General features: G+C 44.8%; 2 protein-coding genes and 1 long non-coding RNA gene across 3 annotated transcripts; 1 reads left to right on the top strand and 2 right to left on the bottom strand.

Annotated features, from left to right (window-relative positions):
• Positions 1-1,130: 1,130 nt before the first annotated feature.
• On the bottom strand, positions 1,131-1,765 carry LOC149090554 (uncharacterized). Its single transcript, XR_016197293.1, has 4 exons — positions 1,738-1,765; positions 1,622-1,661; positions 1,458-1,555; positions 1,131-1,406 (listed from the first exon to the last, which is right to left on the bottom strand). It is a non-coding gene; the product is annotated as an uncharacterized LOC149090554 (long non-coding RNA).
• A 2,268-nt stretch (positions 1,766-4,033) lies between these two features.
• Positions 4,034-5,458, top strand: LOC115564967 (uncharacterized). The gene is made up of 2 exons (XM_030389864.2): positions 4,034-4,186; positions 4,261-5,458. Exons 1-2 carry the CDS (start codon positions 4,123-4,125, stop codon positions 5,013-5,015), a joined length of 819 nt encoding a protein of 272 aa, XP_030245724.1. The 5' UTR covers positions 4,034-4,122; the 3' UTR covers positions 5,016-5,458.
• Positions 5,459-9,377: 3,919 nt separating this feature from the next.
• Positions 9,378-14,023, bottom strand: LOC115564965 (uncharacterized). The gene is made up of 2 exons (XM_030389863.2): positions 13,705-14,023; positions 9,378-11,354 (listed from the first exon to the last, which is right to left on the bottom strand). The coding sequence occupies exons 1-2, from the start codon at positions 13,766-13,768 to the stop codon at positions 9,514-9,516; spliced, it is 1,905 nt and encodes a 634-aa protein (XP_030245723.1). The 5' UTR covers positions 13,769-14,023; the 3' UTR covers positions 9,378-9,513.
• Between the last annotated feature and the right edge of the window lie 11,326 nt (positions 14,024-25,349).

Here is a 25,349-nt window from a genome sequence, read left to right as displayed (position 1 = left end):
AACACGAAGAATACATATTTTCACCGGAGATAAGCCCAGAGACGAGGCCTGTGAATTATCGAACGACGTGGCTCTTGCGGCGGGAGGCGGAGGGGAGGTAGACATGGAACAAGAGCCACACGAGATGGATGAAATAGATTCGCACATAGACATAAATAAGTCGCTGGGCGTCTAGGGGCGTGGCAACGAAAACAACAGACAGAATGAAAAGAAAAGAAATGAGAAGAAAAGAAAAGAAATGCGAAATAGGCGGAGAAGCAGGAAACCAACTGGGAACGAGCAGATCAGAGCTGCGATCTGTTGAGAATTAATGACTCCAACTAATTTGATCTATGCAATCCGAGTGTGGACCCCAACATCATATCATTCACAATCAATGGGATTTGGCGAAAGCAAAGATCTCAAGCCGTCGAGCCATCTAAGAGCATCAATCGATCTTCGCCAAATTCTGTTGCTGGCCGTTCCATTGTCTTCTCTGAGAATTGATGACGCTCCATAAATCTAAAGCTATAGAATGTCTAAGATCTGCACACAATATATATTCTATATATAGCAGCCACATTTCATTATCGCATTTCTACGAACTTTCCTATCGAACTTTTCCATATACGATCTGTGTGACCTCTTCGAGTCTTCAATTCGCCAGATAGAAAGATTATTTATTTCTTTTGCTTGACATTAATAAATAAGAAATAAATCCAGTGCCTGTCAAAACATTTATAAAGCCCATATGAGTGGGGAGTGAAGGCGTGGGGGTGCTGGACTAGGGGCAACTCTGAACAGAGTTCTACGTGTGGTGATAATTGATATATTGATAAGCAGATGATTTGGCACACAAAAATATATAAGAAATGGGATATTATTATTAATATTATTATTATTATTTTAGTATTTTTATTATACCCCGAACCCATTGAAAATGGGAAATCAGGATATAATCATTTTGTCAAAGGTATGTAACAAGCAGAAGGAGGCGTGGCAGGCTCCACAAAGTATGTAATCAGCACGACGAGCTGAGTCGATTTAGCCCTGTCCGTCTGTCCGTATGTTTGAACGCGTCAATCTCAGAAGATATAGAGAATCAGTAATAAATGTATATCTGCTACATCTTAAAAAATACAATCGCCAAATCTAAAATGTTTATTCATATGCATTTCATAGAATATATATAATATAACAATTACATCGTGTGAATATTGGCATTGTGTGGATTTTCTGCGTAATAAGAAATAAGCATTCTGGGGGCATGCTTTTTTAAATCTTCGTTGGGTATCAGTTCAGGGCGCTTTCGGTGATGGAATTTCACTACAAAAATTAGTTTCTGGTCTTGTTTTATGATCTTTGTCTTTGTTATTTTGATTGGCAATACCTCCACGCTGATCTACCTCCCATTTGCGGAGACGCCCCTGCAAACAAGAATCAAGAGCTGGCGCATTGACACTAAAAGGAAAACTTACAGCTGAACGTCTGCGTGGCACGCCGGTCGACTGTCCTGCAGTCGAAGGAGTAGGGGTAGCGGTGCCAGCTGGAACTATGTGCATGCTTAATGTGTATGCTTAATATGTATAATGACAAAATGAATAAATATGAATTAATGTAAATATCTAAATTCAACACTTACGTTGCGAATTCTCGGCGGGAGAAGCCATCCTGTAGTTGAGCTAAATTAATTCACATTCAGTTAATATTGAAAAATGAAAAAAAAAAAAAAAATGGAAAAAAAATAAAAAAATTTACCAATTAAATTTCCGTATTTCGTCTGTCTAGTCAAACGTAAGACTGATTATTTTTACAATATGCTTAAATATATATCAAAATATTTGACAGCAAACACGCGGACTACTAGATTGCTTGATGCTGAGCAGGCATGGTTTGCAAATAACTGTAAAGTGTGTGTAAAAGTGTCTGTCACACACACTTTGAAAAATGACTCAGATAGTCCGTCTACAAGTCGAATTATTCAACAAATAAGTTCTCATAGTATTGCCCACACTGAAGCGCAGTCGCTGCTTGCTGCGCAGTTAGCAGAGCGCGAGCTTAAGCGTGCGTATCGATGCATATGCATGTACATATGTGTGCATATAAGAAGTGCAGAATGATTAGAATATCAGCTGGCAGGGTCCAGGGTATCGCCTAGTCGAGCAGTCTCGACTTGTAGAATATTTTCAATGTGAAGAGGATAACTCTAATAGAAAATGTAATGAAATTGTATTACTGTAGCTCGAGACGGATTTGAATTGATAACATTGTACCCAGCATATTTATCGATTATTGGAATAGATAGTATGATGGAAGGACAGGTGAGTGCAAAGAAGATTTTTGATAATTTCACAAATGTTACTCTAGGCACTAAAAGAATTAATCCAGCCAACGAAGAAGGTCTAAATAATAAAATAAACCTTCGGGAGACAAGGGTGCTCAAGAATCTCATTGGGATTGTCTGGCCCAGATGACCCATATATGAGTAGAACTTTCAGCAGTTTCAATCTTGAATGTCAAGATCCCAATATCATTGGGATTGTCTGGCCCAGATGACCCATATATGAGTAGAACTTTCAGCAGATTCAATCTTGAATTTGGAGAGCCTTACACACAGTCCACAGCTCTGGTTTCAGTTCATTAATCGATTGAACCAAATGTAAACTAAATGCCATAACTTTCTAGAAACGTCAGCAATAGAGTTTATTTTTAAATGTCTGCGACATTGGCATTTTGTTGCCATTGTTAGCATATTTCCAAAACTAGAGCAGAATATTTCTCGGCGCTCTCGAATAGAAATGGTTTTCACAAACTCTTTGGCATGCTCATAAATATGATTAATTTGAGTCTATGATTAATATACATCTATGATTGGCTTGAATCTAATATCAATATGAATACAACATTTGTTTACCTATTTAATATTAATTGGGAATTTGTAATGCATTTGCATAACAATGCAAAGGATGATTCCATATACGGCTTGTAAACAAATGTATTTTCATATAACGAGAAGTCATTAAACATTTGACCACCTGCTGTCTCTCACTCTCTCTCTCTCGCTCTCGCTGTCTCTGTAGAAGTCCCATGTCTGATAGCCCAATTAATAATAAACTGGACTGTAAACAAATTGAGAAATTTATTCGCAACGGGGAAGTCCAGCGGCTAGAAACTCGAATTCGAATGCTCTAATGTCAAAGCTGAGCCATATGCGTGCATCTATCTCGCTCTTGCCTTCAATACAAGACACAAAGAGAGAGAGAGAGAGAGGGAGAGAGAGAGTGAGAGAGAGAGGGAAGAGAATCTATATATGCTGTTGGTGAACTGTGACACGAGTGAGTCCATTTGGGGTCGAGCTTGGCCCGGTCGCACATTGATAAATGCGTGGTCGAGACTTCTGGCCAAGAACTTGGTTGGCTTGACTTCTTCGGCTAGATCTCACTTTTGACCCAAAAAACAAAGAAAAAGAACATGGCTACGGGCTGGACTGGCTGGCCTGGCCTGCCCTGGCCTGGCCTGGCTTGGTAACTTTCCGATGGCGACGACCTCAAATGCAAATTTCCGCCTCTGATTTGGCGAATGCGATTCAGCTCGAGCTCAGCTCAGGGAGACGAAGACGATGGGAGGGGTCACATGGGAGGGGGGGGCATTGCAGCGGGCGGTCAGTGACACGCGTGCTGCGACCCAGAGCTGCATTGCATGCAGAGTCCCGAGAGTCCATAGTCCATAGAGCAAAGTCCCAGGCCCAGTTGGAATATCAGTCGCAGTCCAATTCAGTCCCGTTCCGTTCCGTCCCGTCCAGAAAAAGCGGGGCCAAGTCAGCGCTAAGGCGAATGCATAAATTAGCGTGCGGCATTTGCATAGTTTATTAAAATTTGGCATTCGCCATTTGGCCAACAAACAGCCGTTTCATTCTTCTTTCTGGCCATTTTCATTAATTTTTCGCCCAAATTTTTGTCAAGTGTGTGCGTGTGTGTGTGTGCGACTTTATGATGTCGGAGTGAAAGAAGCGTAGCCCCGAGCGGCTACCCCGATATAAAATGTCTTTGCTTAGGCAAGAGCCAAACCATTTAATAGACGCTCTCGCCCAGAGACAGATCAGATCAGATCAGAGTTCGACATCGGCCACTACCTCCATTTGATATGGCAATCAAACTGTTTACCCTCTTGGCTATTGGCCTGGCCCTGGCCGCCGTCACGGTCGATGGTGAGTCGCTGGCGCCCGCCGCTCCGCTCCGTCCCGCCCCGTACTGTAGCGTGTGTGTGTCCATCTCTTTCTAGCTCGTCACGTGGCCGGACACCGTCGTCACCAGCAGCAGCAGCAGCGCGGCATCGTTGCCAAGCCCCACCATGGCGCCCAGACGCGCGTCTTCCCTGGCGCCGTGGCCATCAAGAAGCTGGTGCTGCTCAAGTTCAAGAAGATCGTGCCCATCTCGCTGATCCTGCTCAAGTCGAGCAACGACAACGAGGCCGAGCTGGTGCCCGTCTACCCGACCGATCAGATACCCGAGAACGTGCAGTTCATTCCCACGCCCAACGGCATCTCCGGCCACAAGGACGTCCAGGCCATTGCCATACCCAGCGAGCTGCACGAACAGCTCCAGATCAACGGCCTCTCCAACGTGGAGAACATCGAGGCTCTGCTCCAGGGCAGCTCCATCATCGGCGACAGCATCCAGGGCGAGGACGGTGCCAGTCCCGTGGGCAACACCATTGCCGTCGCCCAGCCCGAGGACGCGCCCCTGGTGCAGAACGACAACGACGACAGCCAGCTGCTAGAGGGCGCCACCGAGCCAGCCGCTGGACCGGCCAGCGCCTCCACCGTCGCCGCCAGCACCCGCCGCCTCTCCAGCAACGACCTGCTGCGCTCCGGCATCCGCAACTCCGCCCAGCTGCAGAAGACCAGCGTCGAGGAGATTCCCCTGCTGCTCTACTCGGCCACCGATGACGGTGCACCCGGCCAAGAGGTCTTCGGCGAGCGGCGCTTCGTGGCCGCCACCCCGGCACGCCGTCGCCACCACCAGTTCTACCACTAAGACGCTCGGCTCGATGCCGCCTATTTATTACCGCCACCACTCCGGCCCCAGCCTAGCCGAGCCTAGCCCGGCCTAGCCTATGCCGGGGCCCATCCACTATCTGTAGCTTTTCTTCTACCCGGCTGTCACAGCACGGCATGTGGTATTTTTATACCCTGAACCCATTGAAAATGGGAAATCAGGGTATAATGGTTTTGTTAAAATGTATGTAACAGGCAGAAGGAGGCGTGGCAGACCCCACAAAGTATATATATTCTTGATCAGGGCGACGAGCTGAGTTGATTTAGCCCTGTCCGTCTGTCTGTCCGTCCGTCCGTCCGTCCGTCCGTCCGTCCGTCCGTCCGTCCGTCCGTCCGTCCGTCTGTCCGTATGTTTGAACGCGTCGATTTCAGAAGATACAAGAGCTAGAGACTTCAACTTTTTTTTAAAATGTCCGTATATATCACGCGCAGATCGAGTTTATCACTAAAAAACGATAACTCATTCCGATACTTTTTTATCGATAAAAAACCTTATCGAATATCACTTAAATAATTATATCTCCTACATCTTTCAAGCTAGAGTCTCCAAATTTAAAATGTATATTAAGACGCATGTCATACAATTTCGGTTTTTGTTAAAATTTACCCCCCGCCCCTATATCCACCCCCTCACCATCATCTTTGTAGAAGTCGTATATCAAATACTAGAGACTTGTGCTTCGGTATACACATACATTTAAACAATATGAATACGTTCTGAAAGTTTCATTACGATCGTACGTCTAGAAATTAAATTATTCAACAAATAAGTTCTCCTAATATTGCCAACACTGCAGCGCAACCCAAGCGCAATCGCCTGTATATGTGAGTGTGTGTGTGTGCGTGTATTTGTTTGCATGAGTGCGTGTGTGGGTGCTAATTATTATTGAAATATCAGTTGCTTGTAGGGTTCAGGGGATCTCGTAGTCGAGCAGTCTCGACTAGAGCTTTCTTACTTGTTTTTATTTTTTTTTTTTATTTTGCTTGTGCTATTTGCTTAGACTGAACTGAATATAAATTAACATTATGAGAAATGACAAAGGCGCGCGATGTGTTGGGCTCTCTGCTTCCGGGGCTAGTGTAGTGTAGGGGGGTAGTGGGGCCAGCCTTGTTTTTCCTGCGCTTATCACAATCTGAAGGCGACGACGATGACGGCGAGGACGACGACGATGGCGCAGTGCCTGCAGTTATCAGCTTTGTTGTGCCGTTGACGTGACGTGTCCTGTGCCTCTACCTCTGCCCCTACCTCTGCCTCTACCTCTGACTCTACCTCTACTTTTGCCAGAGCCCATGTCCTGTCGTGTGTGCGGCTGGCAGCGCCAGACAGCCAGGCAGCGGCTCTGTCAGAGAGACCTGTGCCGGTGCCTGGGCCTGGGCCTGTGACCAGAGCCTGTTATAAATTTCTCGTGTCCTCACGTGCACAAAGCCGACAAACAAAAACACAAACAAAAGCCAAAGTCAACGGCACAAAAAGGCACAACAAAGGACCGAATGCATATCGCAAAAATGGACAACAACAAAAGACAGCCAGAAGATAGCGGAGCTACGGAGCAAACAGGCCGAACAGCAAATACGCTTAACGTTTCACATGAAATAAAAGCTAAAGTCATTACTGCTTAGCCGTATTGAAATAAAAGCTAAGCTCGCTACTTTTTAGCCGTTTACCGGCTGTCATTTGCTATAAGAATTATTGAATCGGTAAATCTTTTATTTTGTATTGCTTAAGCCTACGTTTGCTATCAGCTTTTATTTTCATCGACATAAACTTTTTAGCCGTTTTTCGGCTAAAATTTTTACGGGCGTATTTTTTAATTTTTATTTATTTATTTTATTTATTTTTTTTTTCAAATGATTGAACAAATTTACTTTAATATAATTTCTATTTTTTAACTAAAGTTTTTTCGTTTGCAGCAAATTCCAGACAAAGAAAAATTATTTTTAGCCGTTTTTCGGCTAAAATTTGTACATGCATATTCATTTTATTATTATTATTTTTTTTTTTTTTTTATCATTGAACAAGTTTACTTCAGTAGGTATAATATAATTTCAATTTCTTAACTAAAATTTTTTTTGTTTGCAGCAAATTTCAGACAAAAAATATTTATTTGTAGCCGTTTTCCGGCTAATAATTTTGTTATTAAATTTATATACTGAACTTTTTCTGTCTACTATGAGTTTATATCTTTACCAACTCACATTTTATGTTTTTTTTAGCTATTTTACGGCTATATATTTCTGATAGTCGCATATAGGACAAAAAATTAAACTTTTTCTTTTTTATTTTTAAGCCCAAGTTTGCTATCTACTGCCAGCTTCTTATCGACATCTTGTGCAACTCACCCAAACTTCCTTAACTTCCTCATAATGGGGCAAATTGACTTCCCACTCCATTTCGCATTAGCACACCCCCGAAGAGTGTAATTATTTTCCGATTTTCTTTTCCATTAAAGCCACAGAATGTTTTTGCTTTATTTACATAAACCTTAAAAATATGTACATAAATACTAAAAAAAAAATCAAAAAAAAAAAAAAAGAGACAGTAATATGACGTGTGCACAGAAGTCGAGTCAAGAAAATAACATCTGGAAACTCCGTAGTTTGCGGCCAGTTGAAGCTGCTCGAATTACATCGGATAGTGTATAGGCAAACGAATTTCTAAGGGAGCAAAGGCTCATCAGCCCCGAGTTTCGGGGCAAAAGTAACTTTGTGTTCTGTGGCACGGTGCACGTAGCGGTTGCAGTTGCAGTTTCCAGTTTCCAGTTACGGTTGCAGCTGTAGCAGGAACCGGCCCATATGTCTGCCCGCCGGACTGACAGCCTAAAAGCCAAAAGCTGACACAAAGCACTTTTCAAGATTGTAAAGCAAACTAAACGGAACAAAGGCAAGCCAGATAGAAAGAGAGAGAGAGAGAGAGAGAGAGGGATACACACAGAGAGAGAGAGAGAGAGAGAGAGAGAGAGAGGCAGCGAGTCTGGAACAATAAGATGCTGAACTATAATCTATGGGGCTCATTAGACTAGGCGCTCACTGGGGCGGGCTACAGCTCTAGCCAAGTCAACGGCCGTAGTAGGGGGGCGGCACGTATATGGTCACGCGCCGGTTGTCGTTCCTGTAGTTGAAGCGGCCGCAGGGCGGCGGGCCGTAGTAGGTGTACGTGCAGATGGTGCAACAGTTGAGGGGCGTGGTGATGACCATAACCGGAGTGTGCCGGCTGGGCAGCGGATAGGCCAGTGGGTAGCGCGGCGGCCCGGGCAGCGGAACGCCCGGCGGCAGTGGGCGAGGCACGGGTACGGGCACGGGCACCGGCATCGGCGGCGGGGGCAGCGGAGCAACGGGCGGCAGCCCAGGCGCCAAGCAGCACGGACCAGGCGGCGCCGGTGGAGACGGTGCTACCACGTACGCCTCGCAGCAGCGATTCTGCTGGGAGGCCTCCAGGGTGCAGGGCGAGACGCAGTTGTTGAACAAGCTATTGAACCAGTCCGTGATCACGTTCAGCGTGCGACCCTGCCGCTGGCTGGTATCGTATGGCCCAAAGGTCTCGATCGAGGTGTTGAGCACCGGCTGCAGGTCCTCCAGCCGTGACGAGCCATTTACGTACAGATACTCGATGTTGTCCGCGACGGCGCTGCTGTTCCTTGGCCGGGGGCGCCAGCGCTGCAGCGGCACCTTCTGCTGAGCGCGACTGCGCGCTGAAATCGAGAAGCGATCGAGACCGGCTTTAATAATGCCGCCCCAAAGTATGCAAAGGTGCGAACGCTTACGGAGAGGTGCATGTGCGCAGAGCCACAGACAAACATTGAGTGTAAAACCGGGGTGAACGAGGGAACCTAAAGCCACTAGGCAACCAAGTCTATGTGTCTATATATATCCAGTCTATCCAGGCTCATTGAGGCCAGGTTTACATATAAAATTATCTATTTATATTCATTCTCATTTTCATTCATTCGTGAATTTAAATAATTAGAGATGGTATTTGCATCTACAAAACCGTATGTACATAGCAATCGATAGTCGATATAAGAGAACTGGTGCTATCAATATGATTAATCGATCGATATACGTGGGTAAAGAAGTGGTAAAGACTTTTAACTAAATATAAATATAATAAGGGATATTCGTACTGACAGAAGGACTGATGAATACATATATAAATGGATGGATAAACGGAAGGACTGGTAGAGGAATGAGGATTACTTTGGACAGCTTCAGTCTTCAGTTCCCGGTAAAGTGAACTGAACCAGGTGCATCTGCTTTGTGCTCTGAGGCAATTCCTTGAGCTCCGCCGGCACTACCGGCCTTTGCCTGCTTTCAGTGGTGCGTATGTGGTGCATTGATACAGCTTAAATTAACAAATGCATTTTATTCGAGTGCTTAAAGTGATTCGTTGGCAAACAAAAAAAAAAGAGAAGTGGCCATGCTTTAAGGTCTAGGTGGTGCGGGTGCTGCGGGTGCTGCTGTGCGTATGGACTCAAACGGTACTAACGGCCGAACGCAAAGGGTCGATTGAAGCCGCCAAAGACATTGCTGTTGGCATTGGCGCCGCCGCCGGGGCCGCCACCCCAATTGAATCCGCCGCCATTGGCATTGGCGTCCGCTCCGGCTCCTGCTCCATTGCGATTGCCGCCGGCGCTGGCATTGGCGTTCGCATTGGCCGACTGCCCGTTCTGGCTGGTGGCGCTGGCGCTACTCGACGCCGAGTTCGTCACGGAGCCGTTGGGGTTGCGCTGCGAGCTGATGTTCGCATTGGTGTTGGCCGCGGCGTTGCCCTGGTTGTTGTTGCCCTGGAAGATGGACTGGCTGTTGGCGCCCGATGTGATCGTCTCCTGGTTGCCGTTGCGCACAATCTGCGTGTCCGTGTTGGCCGTGTTGCTGGAGCTGCCCCGCTGATTGTTGTTGGTGGCGGTGGAGCCGCTGTTCGAGCCAATCGTCTCGCCGTTGCCCGTCCGCGTGTGCTGCGTATTCGCATTCGAGCTGGTCGCCTGCTGCTCGCCGGGCCGGAAGTTCAGCGCCTGGCTCTGGGCGCCGTTCGAGTTGTGGCCGTTGCTCGACTGATGGTTGGTGTTCGCCGAGCTCACCTGCCCGCTGCTGCCGTCCTCGGCCAGGTTGGAGCCGATGCTGCTGCTGCCCGCATCCTGCGAGCCGTCCGCCTTCTGGTTGGCAAAGTTGTTGCTGCCCGCCTGCTGATTGAACCCGGGGCCGCCCTTGGCGCCGGCACTGCCCGACGACTGCACGGGGCCGCGCTTGTTGCCGCCCTCTGGGAAGCCTGGCTGTCCGAAGCCGCCACCAAAGCCGCCGCCACCGAAGCCGCCGCCGCCGAAGCTCGGTGGTCCGCCGAAGCCGCCGCCGAAGCTCGGGGGTCCGCCGAAGCCGCCGCCGAAGCCGCCGCCCGGACGTCCGAACTGGCGACGTGGACGCTCCGCCTCGAAGCCGCCGAAGCCGCCGAAGCCACCACCAAAGCCGTTATTCGGCTGCGGATAGCCGAAGGGCACGTACTGGGCGTGACGCTTGGGCCGCAGGAAACGGCGATTGGCCACCGGCTGCGGGCGGAACGCCGCCTGCTGCGGACGGAATGCCAGCTGCTGCGGACGGTATGCCACCTGGGGCGTGCGACGTTGCCGGAATCCGTTGCCGAAGGGAATGCCACGCGAGGCGGCCGTCTCACCGAAGCCGCCCGCATTGGCCGAGGTCTGGCCGAAGCGCGTGCGCCCGAAGGCGTTCGAGTTGCTGAACGTCTCCTTGACATTGAGGCCGCCGATCTGCTGGTTGTTGGTGAAGCTGTTGCTGTTGGAGCCGACGCGAGCGCCACGGCCCTGGGCGTTCACCTGCGCCTGGCTGAGCGTGTTGCTGTCCTCCACCTGCCTGTCCAGATCGAGGCTGAGCAGGCCCAGGCCCAGGCGCACATCGCCGTTGGCGTCGCGCTGCAGTCCGAAGCCCTGCCGGATGTTGTCCGGCGAGAGGGAGGCGCCCAGGCCGACGTCCCCGATGCGGAACTGATTGGCCACGCCCCCGCCGATCACCGCGCCGTTCGCATTGGTGCGTGTGCGCGTGAACGTGTTGCCCAGCTGCAGTCCGCCCAGGTCCAGGCCGCGGGTCAGCGCCTGGCTGTTGGCGACCACGCGCTGTCCGTTCTGGCGCGTCACTGCGCGCGAGTTGGACACGCCGCGCGTGTACTCCAGATCGTTGCCAAGGTCCACCTGGCGCTCGTAGGCGTTCGTGTTGGCCCTGGACACGGAGCCCAGCTGGCCGCGACCGCCTCCTCCAAAGAAGCCAGGTTGCCCACCAAAGACGGGTTGACCGAACGGTGCAAACTGCGCCTCAGCTAGAGAGAGAGAGAGAGAGAGAGAGAAAGAGAGAGAGAGGGTGAGAGTGAGTGAGAGGGAATGAAAGTTGATGCGACCAGAAGGTAAATGCAAAAGTTTTTGGCCCATCTGGCGAAACTTTGTTATTTGTTGTGCGATATTTAAGATAAACATATCACAAGATTCATGCATTTATAATCCCCCCTAAAACACACAGAGAGCGAGAGAGAGAGAGAGAGAGAGAGAGAGAGAGGGAGGGAGAGTGACAGCAACAACAATAGCAAAAGCAACTGGCTCAAAGAACTCCTCAAACTTGTTCCACACGCCTCGTTCTCGTCTTTGTTTTTTTCCATATTTGATTTTATTATTTTTTTTTTTTCGACTGATTCTAATTTGAATATCATTTAAATGTGCGCGGTATTTTTCCCATTATTATTATTATTTTCAAATTCTGTTTGCGGTTGCTTTGCCTCTTCACTTTTTGTTTTTTGTTTTTTGTTTTTTGAGCTTCTTTCAAGTTTTTGGCAAAGTTTTTTATGCTAACTATCTGGCGCGAAAGTCAAAGAAGTATAAGTATGTATTAAGTGTATATACTCCCAGGGAAAGTATAATTAATGAAACATGCAATTATCATATAGCATACAATATGAATATAAGTGCAAATATGAGTATATTAAAATACTGCCACAAGTTCTTATGACAGTGGAATATTTAAAGATTAAAATAAAAATAAACAAATTTAGAAAATTAACATCGAAAATTTGTCAAATACTTGATAATCATTTTTGATTTTTTTTTTTTTTGGACTAAATAAATATAAATAAAATAAATTCTTGTCAAATGACAGTTTTCTAGTATATTATATTATTATTTATTATAATATTAATTGTTAAATTTCCATATGAAACCAAATTTCCATACATGAAATTCGCCTATTCCTACTTTAGGAAGAGTGAAGTGGATTTGGGGGTGGGAGTTGGATTATGAAAATATATTTCAATTATATGAAACTAACTTGAATCTTTATTAAAAATTTGGAGACTCTAGCTCTATAAAAGGTAGGAAAGATGATCGATAAATAATTGTTATCGATAGAAAATATATCGGAAATGATTTTCTATTTGTGCAAATAACTCGATATGAACTCACAAAGAAATCTCTCTCTCAAATTTCTAGCTTCTGAGATCAGACAGGTTCACACAGACGGACAGAAGGACGGACGGACAGGTAGATGGACGATGAATGCTATATCGAGTATGCTCTTCGCCTCTGCCACGCCTTCTGCTGCCCCTTTCATAAATTAGCACATTATTATTTTAGCCTGATTTCCTAATTTTTTATGGATTCTGGGTATAGAAAGTATTGCATCTGTTGCTATTTCAAAAAAAAAGGGAACCTCTATTCACAGCTGATTTGGCTCAGATAAAACTCTAGTATATCATATAGAAATGAGTAATATATATAATTATTTTTCCCAATGTCAATTTTTTATAATTTCGTTTCACAGCTCAAGGTCAACTACTCCATAATTCGAGCACACTTTTAACAAAAATAATTTGGCATTTTCTTTCACTTATTTAAAAAAAAAAAAAAATAGGAATAATAATGTCATGCACTTTCACATTAAAAAAAAAATTAAATAAATAAATAAATAAAAATAAAAAATAAAAAATATATATAAATTATTTGATCACTGTTTCAATTGAAGCACTTTAGCTTTCGCACTTGTTGCACTGTTCTCTGAGCAACAAAAAAAAAAGTATTTATATAAAAAAAAAATTATTGAGAAAAAAAATTCGATTATATAAAGTGTTATATAATGTTATTCGATATTTTAACGGCCTGTTGTTGTTGACACATAATTTGGAAACGCGTTTAATCGGCGAGCGTAAGTAAATGTTTGACTGGGAGTTGGAGAGGGAGAGGGAGAGGGGTAGATTGAGTGAGCGAGCGAGCAAGAGCGTGTCAGTTGTACTGTGTGTGTGTGTGTGTGTGTGTGTGGCTGCCCCATTATCCCTTTTTGCGTATTCCCTGCGCTTTTGCCGTAGCCGTGGCCGTGGCTGTTGTCCTTTTGCCGTGCCTGTCAATATGCCGTGCACGTTGCCGCAAAATCCGGCGATAATTTCGCAATTATTGCTGTAATATCAAAGCCTAAAAGTACGCGGCGTGCGTGTGTGTGTGTGTGTAGGTGTATTGGTGTCATTATCCTGTCTGCCCGCTGCTCGTTTCGCTATTGTTGTTATTGTTATGGCTGCTGCTGCTGCTGCTGTTGCTGCTGTTGCTGTTGCTGCTGCTGCTGCTGCTGCTGTTGCTGCTGCTGCTGTTGCTATTGTTGGTAGTGCTGCTGTGCCAAGGCACAAAAATATTTACCTTGCGGTTGACAAACTGCCAGCCAACACACAATTAATCCAGCAAATGCGTGCCGCATCCTCATCCTATCTGCGGCCCTCAACGTCTATCTCGGTTGTAGTATCTGCGTATCTGATATCCGCCCGATGCCCGCGACTCTCAGCAGCTGTGTGCTACCTAATTTACCGTTGCGAAAACAGCGCACGCAATGAGCGCGTTTTTGGCCGCTGGCGACTTTTATCGTGCGCGGTTATTGTCGTGTCTTTTCGACGTGTTCTTTTTTTCCGATGTTCGTTGTTTTTTTTTGCTGCTGCTGCTGCTGCTGCTGTTGCGCGTGTGTTTTGCGTTAAGCGTTCGCTGGCGTTCTAAGCCTCTCGCTGGTGTTGTAATCAGGCTTTAAACCAAACAATAATTAACGCGTTTTTATTGATTAGCTGCCGACTGAGGCGTCGCGCCCGACGTCAACGTCGGCAGCAAGCTTATGTTGATTATTAAACTACATACATGCATACATGTGTATGTGCATGTGTGTGTGCATGTATGTATATTCACCATTTTTTGTTTGTTATCTTGAAAAGAAATTGAATTTCGTACAGGTTTTGGGGGGGCTAGACTAACCTGGCTTTTGTGATTCTGGCGAGCTCGCAATTCTCGTTTAACTTGTTTCCTAATGCTTGAACAGCAGCAACAACAACAACAACAACAATAACATTTCTATAGCATTTGCTTTGTGGATGAGTTCATAAAAAACTACACAAAAAAAAATCAAGCGAAATTATTCTTTTTTTATAATTATTTTATCGCTTCCAGATGTGAAGTTGATTTTCGTAGGGGATTTTTGGGCATTGCTATTATTGTATCAAAGAATCGATGCGATTGAGTTTCTTTAATATACATATATATATAGAGAGAAAGTCTTCTTTGTCTGAGTACAGTAAAGCTATATGACATTTGAAATACGAAAAGTTCCCAAAGAAAGAAGATCAATTGAAAAATGGGTCAAAATGTGATTAGTTTTTTGAATATGTGGTTAAAGAGTGGGAAAGGGAGGGATGAAGTGAAAGAGAGAGAGAGAGAGAGAGAGAGTGACAGAAAGAGAAAGAGAAAGATGGAGTGAGAGAAAGAGAGAGAGAGAGTGATATATAGAGAGAGGGCGAAATAGATAGAAGGACAGAGAGAGAGAGAGAGAGAGAGAGAGAGAGACAATGGCATACACAGAGAGAGAGAAAGAGAGAGAGGGATACAGATTTTATGAGAGAGAGAGAGTGAGGAAGATTCATCCAGTAAAGTTCTTCTAAAGCCCGAATTCATTTATTTCTTAGGAAGAGTAAACGTACAGTGAAGCTCACGCATAACAAACGATATCTATACAAAAAACATATTTTATCAGGGCACGATTGATTACGGTAAAGCTAACCTACACCAAATGCTTGCTATTTATATATTTATATTTATATAAAAATGAAATTTTAATAATAGATAAACCCTAAGATCTTGTAAAACAACTAATCTTTATAAGAATAGATTCTCGATAAAAAAGAAAGACCTACAGTACAGCTCTGATATCACAGACGTTTGCTATAAAATAATCAATAATCAGGGAATAAAAGCCCTCATAAAGTTTTCCTATAACAAGTCTACAACATCATATCATATCATATCATAAAGCTTCCAGCATTTTCAATTCAATTCGAATGCCCTCAATGCCACTATAGCCAGCTATCACTGTACTCAGCATGAGATTAATGTGTGTGACCATTTGGTCATTTCTAGAGCTGAGGCAAACTTGAAAAAGCTGATAGACGTAATTGAATACCCTCGGCATACGCTCAGAGTAGTTGAAGTGTGAACAGCTGAGAGTGAAACAAGTCGAATGCATTGTCTCTAGGCCCTGAGTACTCGGATCAGCCAGACTCGGAAAGAGAAGCTGAGCCGAGCCGTTTAGCTGGAATTCAAGTTCGACATCTCTGGGGCGGCTACGTAGCTACGCATCTGTTTGTTGACCCGCCGCGTTGCCATAAAACTAAGCAGACTCATCTAGCAGGTAGTGGGAAGTAGTCGTATGGCGTTGGCTTTGACTTTGGCTTCGCTTCAGGGCCAAGCGGGGCTTACGAGTTTCCCATTAGCGTCAACGTACGCGCTGTAGGTCAGTCGAGGCGTTAGCCGCTCCGGCCGGACACATGATATTTATTATTATTCGCATATTCATTATCCGAATTAGTCATTAAATTGTCTTTAACTCGTCTGTTGACAAATCTCTTTAGCGCTCGGCCAACTCGTCCCAGAACAGACCCCAGACTCTGTCTTCGACTCGAATAGCAGCGACTCTGTTCAGGAAGACAAATATTTAATGTTTCTTTTGCTTTCTTAACTTATTTGATTACCTAGATTTAGACAGATAAAAGCTGCCATTGAGTATAGATGGAATTGAGTTTTCTTTATGATATCTTACATATCTATATCTAACTAAATCTATATGATAGTAAAACCTATTTGATAAGCTACCCAGAGTATGGGAGTGGAAACATTGTTATATAAGGCACATAATCGATAACAGTGAAGCCGAAATGGATATCGATCAATCTTGATATACTTGTGCTATACTGGGACATCGATTTTAGAATCTATGAGAGCTAGGCACCTTTTGTAGATCGCCGTATAGCGCGTGCAGATCGATCGAGGGTATCTCGAGGTCCAGCAGTCTCGACTAGAGCACGCTTACTTGATCTAGTATGGGCTATTGCTCTTCGGTAATCGATAATCAGCTGAGTATAGGTTACGGCAGCTTAGTCGTGGCCCAATCGTCTCCATAATTGTCAAGAGCTCAACATTTTTGGTAATACAGGGTTCCAGTAAATTTATTGAGCTGCTTTAGCAGGAAATATCTATGCGAAAAGGCTAAGATGAAAGACTAAGTTCTAGTCTAAAACATGCTTAATTCTATTAATTAAAAAAATATTTTTAAATATTTTGCCTCTTGATATTTTGATATATGTATATAGATATGTTTTTGTTTGGCATAATTTCAGGCCTAATCAAATGAGCTAAAACTAAATTAACATAATTTGTTCTGTTCTCGAACAAATTAATTAAAATTCTATAAAAATGTAGAATTTATTTTTGTTTTTCATAACCGATTCGATTATTCCGTGTATAACAATAGAAATCGATGATTGTTTTGTTTTCTTGAGAATCTTAAAAGCAGCAAACAAATCTTGATAAACAAATATAATTATATACACCCATATATATATATGTATATATATATATATCTCATTATTAGACAAGCTCTTGGAAAACTTGAAATATCATCTTCAGAGCAATCAAAACTAATATGAAATATAATATATATATAAAATATAAGCAGAAAAAGAAGAGCTAATTAGTTGACGTCATAGAATGGGCTCATCAGCGAACGGGTTTTTTTTTAGCTGTTATCTAAAATTGTGTTTTATCAATTTGATTTGAGTTAGTTTGGTACAATTTTGAGGACTTTTGAGCTGGCAGCTAGAGAACTACACTGAGCGAACAACAACAACAACAACAGCGATTGGGTCAAAGCTGGCAAAACTATCGCCAGGAGGAGAGACCAAGAGAGAGAGAGAGAGAGAGAGAGATGCAGTATTTGAGAGAGTGAGCGGAGAGAGCGCAGTTTAGTTTTTTTTTTGTTAGCCATGGCTTAGCTCTGCTTCGATACGCGTATAAAAAATTGTTTTTTATTGTTATTTGATTTCTAGCGTTTATCGGTCTGGTGGCATCTTTACGCTGACGAGCGCTTCGAGAACGCCCCAGACCCCAAACCGCCCCTTCGCTTCCCCCCGCAACAACTTCTATGCTAAGCCCTGCCACGCCTGAATCGCTGCTGCTACTGCTGCTGCTGCGCTGCTGCTGCGCCGCCGCTGCTGCTGCTGCCTTGAACGCGTGAAATGGAGTAGAAAAATTGTTTTTCTATCAAAGGCGAAAAATCGCAGCGGCGTGCAATCCACCCACACACACCCCCCCCCCCTCCTCCCCTCCCCTCCATCGCCCTTCGCCCACCGACAACCAACAACCCTCACCCCTGGCCATTAGCTGGCAGCAACAATTTTGTTGTTTATGCTGCCATCGCGTTCGGTTCTCTATCAATTTAATGCCCGCAACGTCGCTGGACACGCGGCTTTAACTTTGTTCGAACTTTGTTTTAGATTTTGTTATTGTTGTTGTTGCTCTGTTTTTATTGTTTTCTTCTTTTTTTATGCATGTATTTTTTGGCTTGGAGCTGGGGCGGGTGTGTGTGGGGGTGGGGGGTGGTGGTATGGGGGTGTGGGGCTTTTTGGTTTTCTGGTTCTGTTACGGTTTCAGTTTCGGCTTTTTGCTGTCCGCTCTTGTCTGGCGGCATTAGCGCGGCTCAGACTCTGATTTGCGCTGCTAATTGAAGTTCTATTCGCCTCGATGGGGGCGCAGAGTGCGGCGACAGCGCGACAGCAGGTGATTCCCGCACTTGGCTCAAACTGCCAGAAGTCGAGCTTCATAGATTTAGCAATCCAATTCGGATACATACATATATATGCATATATACATAGATATAAGCCAAACGGGTCTGGATGAGCACGCAGGCCCGTCTAATGTATGCGAGCCAATCGAGGTTACGAAAACCCGCTTCGGCGATTATCGGCTCAGAAGTTGTCGGAAATCGACTTCCTTTAGCATTAACTAGATTCAATATGAGCTCATGTTTGTGCCTAGGGGCGGCTAGGGAGGCTGTCTTCTGGAATCTTCCATTACACTTAAAAACTACAATCTTCAATTAGAAATCATTGATAGAAATCATTATATTATTATGATAGTAGGCCTAGCAGCCTTTGGCTTGAAAACCTAGAGGAAATCTGATTATTGTCTATTGCCAAAACCTAATAATTATGAAACTCTATGAAAATATTTCGAAAAAATCCCCAATGCTATTTTAAGCGCATCGAACTGAACCTGCTACAGGTGGTTCAAGGCAGTTTTTGGGGCTTTTTTCTGCTTCGCTTCAAATGGCCTGAGTTAGCTAAACAACAGTAAATTCTTATACCCATTGGAAATGGAAAATCAGGGTATAACGGTTATCTTAAAAGAGGGCTTGGCAGCACCTATAAAGTAGATAGATTCTTGATCTAGCTGAATCGATCAATCGATAAAGTCTGTCCATTAGTCTGTGCTTTCTTCGATGTGCTCAGTTGTTTCTCTGTTCTTCTGTCCTTCCATAAGTCTTTACGTCCGTCCATTTTTCCATATTCTAGTTGTTCGTCCAACCGTCCGCCTTTCGTCTATCCGTCTTGCCGTTTGTACGCCCATCCGTCCTTTCATGCGTCTCTGCGTCTATCTATTTTAACGTCTGTCCGTCATCCGTGCTATTCCTATCTATTCCTTCGTTTGTCCGTCCGTCTCTATGTATGCATATTCATCAATCTCAGAGCCTATAAGAACTGGGCTTTTATATTGCATTCCCTATGCTCCCTAGAGTCCCTATCTAACTTCCCACTTTACTGATATCCAGCTAACAGATTTTCCCAATTCAGTTATTCAATCATATTCATATTCCTTGCTTTCCATTTAGTTTAATGGATATTTTATACAACTATTCTGATACAAGCTCTGATCGAACGAGCTGCAGGGTATCTCCTAGTTCGTGCACCGCCTATAAGAGCTCAGCTTACTTGTTTTGGCTCTTCATTTCTTACTCTATCATATCAGCAAAACAACTTTTGTCATTCCCACTAGATTTCGTTGTTGTTGTTGTTGTTGAGCCAGTTTGGTTATTGGTCGATCGATTATAGATTTTGGAAAACAAAGACTCTACATATGGGCTGATCTATAGATAGATGTAGAGAGAGAGAGAGAGAGAGAGAGAGAGAGAGAGAGATTATATACATATATTCATCTGCATAGAAAGAACTCTACCAACTTTGACTTTGTTCGTTCTTGATGTTTGACGCCAGTCAATCGTATCGCATCTGAGCTACATTTGTATGTATGTATATCTATAGATGTACATATGTACATTTGCATATATATGTATGTTTATTTGCTTCTTCATATGCCTTTTGTACGTCTATCGGAGCATTTGTCTCTCTGTTCTTTTGTGATCAACATTTGATAATAACTTGTTTTGACAAATTTTTCCAAGTTGCAAAATTTGCAAATTTGTTACAGTTATAGCCACAGATGCACTGCAGTTGTATGTGTGTGAGTGTGTGTGTGTGTGTGTGTGTGTGTGTGTATGTGTGTGTGCCATTATATTGTGCATTCAGTCAGCCATATGTTTGCCTATCTGCAAATACTTATGAAACATATCTGCCACCTTGTACGCCCCCCTCCTCTTCCTCATCTTTCTCACTCTCTCTCTCTCTCTCTCTCTCTCTCTCTCTCTCTAGAGTCGTGTCTGCTCCCCGTTGCTTTGGCTCGTTGTCTCCTTGTGTTTGTTTTGAGTTTGCTGCTGCTGTTGCTGCTGCCGCGTCTGCATTGCGTCTTTTGTTATTATTACATTTTCATAAATGCAAAAGCACACACTCACACACACACACGCACACACACACACACACAGAACTCGTTGATAAATTTTGTAAAGTTTTGTCTGCCTCGTTGTCGGCATGCGGCTCGTTAGGGGTCTGTCTCTATGGCTCTGACTTGAAGTCGTCTTCTCGCCTCCCGCAACACACACACACACTACACACACACACACACACACTCGTTCACTTATGTATGTATTTGCCTTTTTGTGGCTTCGCTAACTGCTGTCTGTCTGTATAGTAATTGCAACCTACCCCAAGTCGAGCCCACCTCAGCCCCCCCTTCCACCGCCCTACCGTTTTCATACGCATGAAGAATTGCCTGAACTGCATGTTGAAATGAGATATTTCAATTTTGTATTGTAATTTTAGTAAGTTAAATGTAATTTTTGAAGACATGAGGCGCTTGTCAGGCGACCCAGCCATTCAGTCCTTTGTGTGCGCACGTTTCAGCTACCCCGAGCCTGAGCCCGACTCCTGCCAGCTGGCTGGCTGGCTGCTTTGTTGAGGCTAGAGCCGCCTGCCCTGCACCTGCACCCCTCCCCCCCCCCCCCTCTCCCTCGGTGGCATCATGACTCTTATGCAATTGTCTGCAACGGCCCGTCGGTTCAATACTTTGCAACAAAAGCCAGCTACCCACCCCCGTCTCCTGCTGGCTCTGCTCCTGCTGTTGCTGCTGCTTCTGCTGCCTCTGGCTGCCTGCAGACAACATTATTTGTTGCTTCTCCTTAGAAAATTATGCACATAGCCAAAAACTCTGTGGAGCTGCCTTCGTGTCGTGTTTGTGCACGTAATAAAGTAGCACCCCCCACCCCCTGCCAGCCCCCCTGCCATCGCACACCCTAGGAATCTTCGCTTTCAGTCAGTCAGCTGCTCAGCCAGGCGGGCCCTGGGGGCAAGTGTAACTGCATAGGCGGCACTTTTTAAGCGCTTCGGCTGCCTCGACTCAAGTTTTTGGCAGCGCTTAAGAACTTAACACACAATGCAATGCAATACAAATAGATGGGGTGGGCGCCTCGCCTCGCCTCGCCTCGCCTCGCCTCGCCGTGCCGTGGCAAGCGGCAACTTCCGGGCATGCTACCCAGAGAGAGAGAGCCGCAGCCACAGCCACAGCCACAGCCACGCCCAATCGCACGCAAAAGTTTTGCCACAGTGACGCGACGCCCTCGTCAGCAGGCCCGCCTCCTTCTCAATCATCCTTGCAAATCTGTTGCAGTGACAAAAGCCGGCGTCTTCTTCTGCTGCCGCCGAAATGAGCCAAATTATGACAAATTGTTGGCAAAAGTATTTAAAATGAGTTTATTTCTGGCCAAAAAGACGAGTCGGCCCCAAAGCGACCCGGCATGAGTGCGCCCGTCTCCTGCGGTTCCCCGGCGAGCGCGAGCGCGACCGCAACTTGCGGTGAATATTCGACAACTTTGTCTATTTTTGGCCGCTAGGTGGCGCTGCAAGTTAACTGAATGCAAGGTGTACAGACAACACACACACACACAGACACACACAGAGCAGAAAACACAACACACAACCCGCAAAACACAAGACACAAGACACATGACAATTAAAAGGTCGTTAAGCACGCGGTCGCTTGGAAGCTCTGGCGAAATGAGTTGTGGACGAGGCGCTGGAATGGCAGATGAGTTGGAGTGCGATCTGAAAGGAGAGCTAGAAGGCTAATCGGGAGGGAGGGTGGAAAGAGGGCGACAAGGGATGAGGACTGGAAAGTACTCCGAGTAAGGAACTGAGAAGTTTGTGGGAAGCAAATCAGGTTGAGCTCTAAGAAAATTGAAGTTCGAATTTTAAAGAGAACTGGAATAGATGCTGGAAAGAACTCTAAAGAGAAATCTTAAAGGGAGCTGGAAAGAGAGATGGAATGACTACAGAAGAGAACTAGAAAAATCTGGCAAACTATTGGCAAGACAACTGGAAGGAAAACTTCTAAGAGAAGTGAAAAAAGAAAGCTATGAGGTGTGCTGAAATGAGAGCTGAAAGCGAACGGGACAGATCACTGGAATGCATACCGGGAAAAGTGAAAGGATAACGGGGAGAACAGCTGGAAAGAGAGCTTGAATGGAGAGAAGTAAAAATACAGCTGAAATGAGAGCTGAAGAGAGCTAATAAAATAACGGAAAAGAAAATTGGAAAGATTACAACTGGAATGGGAAATGGATTGCATACTGGAAAAATAACTAAAAAGTAAACTGGATGGGCAGATGGAAATAGAATTTGAATTGAGAGAGCTGGAACAATTACTAGAAAGACAGCTGGAATGAGAACTAGAAAAATAACTGTAAAGGAAGTCGGAAATACCACTGGAATGATAGCTGGAAGGAATACTGCAATGGGAACTGGAAAGATAATGAATATTCGGCTATGAGAAGGGCTGAAATGACAACTGGAATGAGACCTGTACAGAGAACTGGAATGTTTACTGGAAAGACAACTAAAGTGTGAACTGGATGGACAGATAGAAATGTTACTGGAGTTGAGAGAACTGAAAAGAGAACTAGACAGAAACCTGGATAGAGAACTGGAAGATTAGCAGAAAAGAAAGTGGGTAAGAGAATCCGAAAGACAACTGAAAATGGAGCTAGAAAGGAAAGCTGGAATGCCAACTGGAAAAAACATTTTCTACAGAATTATGATTAAGAGACTTCGGCAAAGAGTACAAGAAAAATACCTACAAATATATGGAGTGTTTGCTAAAAAGGTACATAGAGTTACTGCCATAAAATTAGCTAGTGAATGCTAAAAAGAATCCGTTCAAGAGATAGAGATCACCAAAATATTTGCGATATTATCTAAAATGAATACAGAAAAAAGATCTTCAAGAAGAGCTGGCTGAATAAGTGGAACAACTGAAAGGACTACAGACAGAAAAGGTGAATGAGATCGATAGAGATATGATGTGAAAATCTATTTAAATATTCCCAGGATTGACTTAGCTTTTCCTTTCGGCCTCAGCATTTACCAGCTCAGTTAGTGTATTCACCATAAAAAATGCAATAGTCGAATTCAAGTGCCTAATTTGCATAGCGAATGATATTAATGAATGCTAAACACAAGTCAATTGTGAGTGCTGCGAGTGTGACTTGCGACACTCAAGAGCGCATTATGCGAATCGCATTGCACTTGTGCGAGCATTAAGGAATCATATATTTCTCTGCCAGCGTGCAACGATTTTTGGGGCGTGAATGCGTTTTTTGCTGTTCAAACAAGACAGCATGTGACAGCCACAATCACAGCGAGCAGCTGGCAGACAGACGCGCATTCACATTCACATTCACACTCGCTTTCAAAACATTTATCCTAGCCACACAATTATGACATCTCGCCCCTTGACTGGCTGTCCTGTCTATGTAGCTCGTGCGTAACATTAGAAAATTTGCTGTGTCGTTGGGTTGTTGTTTTCGGGGCACGACCCCAAAGGGGCGAACGAGCTGTATAACAAAAATGCTGAAACATAACAACAAAATGTAAATCCTTTCAATTGAAATGTAACAGCTACAGCAGTAGTGCAAGCCAACGGATCACAGCACCTAAGCCAACCAGAAGTTTAAGGTCTCAGCCCAGTTGAGGCTGACGGGGCGTCGAGGAGTCGCACTGGAGTCGTCAGCAAATTCAGCTTGTTTGCGTTTCTAAGTTATGGTTACTGGTGCCAACTGGCTTAGCGAGTCAACATCGTCGTGGATGGAGGAAGGAGGATGGAGATGAAGATGGCGGATAGAGGATAAAGGATAGAGATGAAGATGTGGGCCAACTGTAGCTGTGCATATTGTGAAGCCACTCATATTTGAGAGTTGTCAGTGAGTGTGGGGCGCACACAGTGCGTATGCTTGATATTTTTTGTATTATGCGACAAAATTGCCCAACTGTCATCAGTGGCAGTGCGGCAGTGGCTTAAACTGGCGTAGATTGTGGATTTGACAGTTAGCGATGCGAGCCGAAGCCAAAATGATGCGAGCTGAAGTGTGGAGTACCGAGTGCAGAGCACACAAGTGCGAGGGCCGTGGGCCGTGGGCCGTGAGCCGTATTAGCATAAAAAAATACGCACATAAAACAGTCCAGCGCTCATTTGCAGCTCATCAACAGGTGCAGAAGCAGCAGGAGCAGTCAGAAAGCAGCGGCAGGACCTGAGCACCGCCAAATCCAGGTTGAGAGCCGAGCTGTTGACCAGCGCGCCAAAGACGTTGCTGTCGCATAAAGCGAAATTGTTACGCAAATAAAAGCCAGAGACGATGACAACAAACGACGGCATCAGCGCCAGCAATGGCGGCGATAAACCGAATTGACAGAGACAACAAAATGAAAGTGAAAGAGCCAACGGAGATTAAGTCCAAGTCGAATAGGAAAGACTCTGCCTGAGATATGAATGGAAGTGGAGAGAGGGAGGAGACTGAGACTGAGACTGAGACTGAGACTGAGACTGAGACTGAGACTGAGACTGAGACTGAGACTGAGACTGAGACTGAGACTGAGACTGAGACTGAGACTGAGACTGAGACTGAGACTGAGACTGAGACTGAGACTGAGACTGAGACTGAGACTGAGACTGAGACTGAGACTGAGACTGAGACTGAGACTGAGACTGAGACTGAGACTGAGACTGAGACTGAGACTGAGACTGAGACTGAGACTGAGACTGAGACTGAGACTGAGACTGAGACTGAGACTGAGACTGAGACTGAGACTGAGACTGAGACTGAGACTGAGACTGAGACTGAGACTGAGACTGAGACTGAGACTGAGACTGAGACTGAGACTGAGACTGAGACTGAGACTGAGACTGAGACTGAGACTGAGACTGAGACTGAGAATAAATGATTCTTGATTCTCAAAATTGATTCTTGATTCTTCTTGATTCTCATTGGTTCACTGACTCATTGACTCACTGATTCATTGACTCATTGACCCATTGACATCTTTGAGCCACTTACTCATTGACTCATGGACTCATTGACTGATTGATTCATTGACTCATGGACTGACTGACTCATTAACTCATTGAACCATTGAACCATTGACTCATTGACTCATTGATTCATTGAGCCACTGACTCATGGACTCACTGACTCATTGATTCATAGACTCATTGATTCATTGACTCACTTATTCATATTTGATTGATTCCTTTATTTA

Source organism: Drosophila navojoa, chromosome X (genome assembly GCF_054131105.1).
Source record: "Drosophila navojoa isolate 15081-1374.11 chromosome X, UAZ_NAV_1.0, whole genome shotgun sequence".
Lineage (NCBI taxonomy): Eukaryota > Metazoa > Arthropoda > Insecta > Diptera > Drosophilidae > Drosophila > Drosophila navojoa.
Note: the sequence above shows the minus strand (reverse complement) of the source record. Positions and strands in the feature narration are given on the sequence as shown.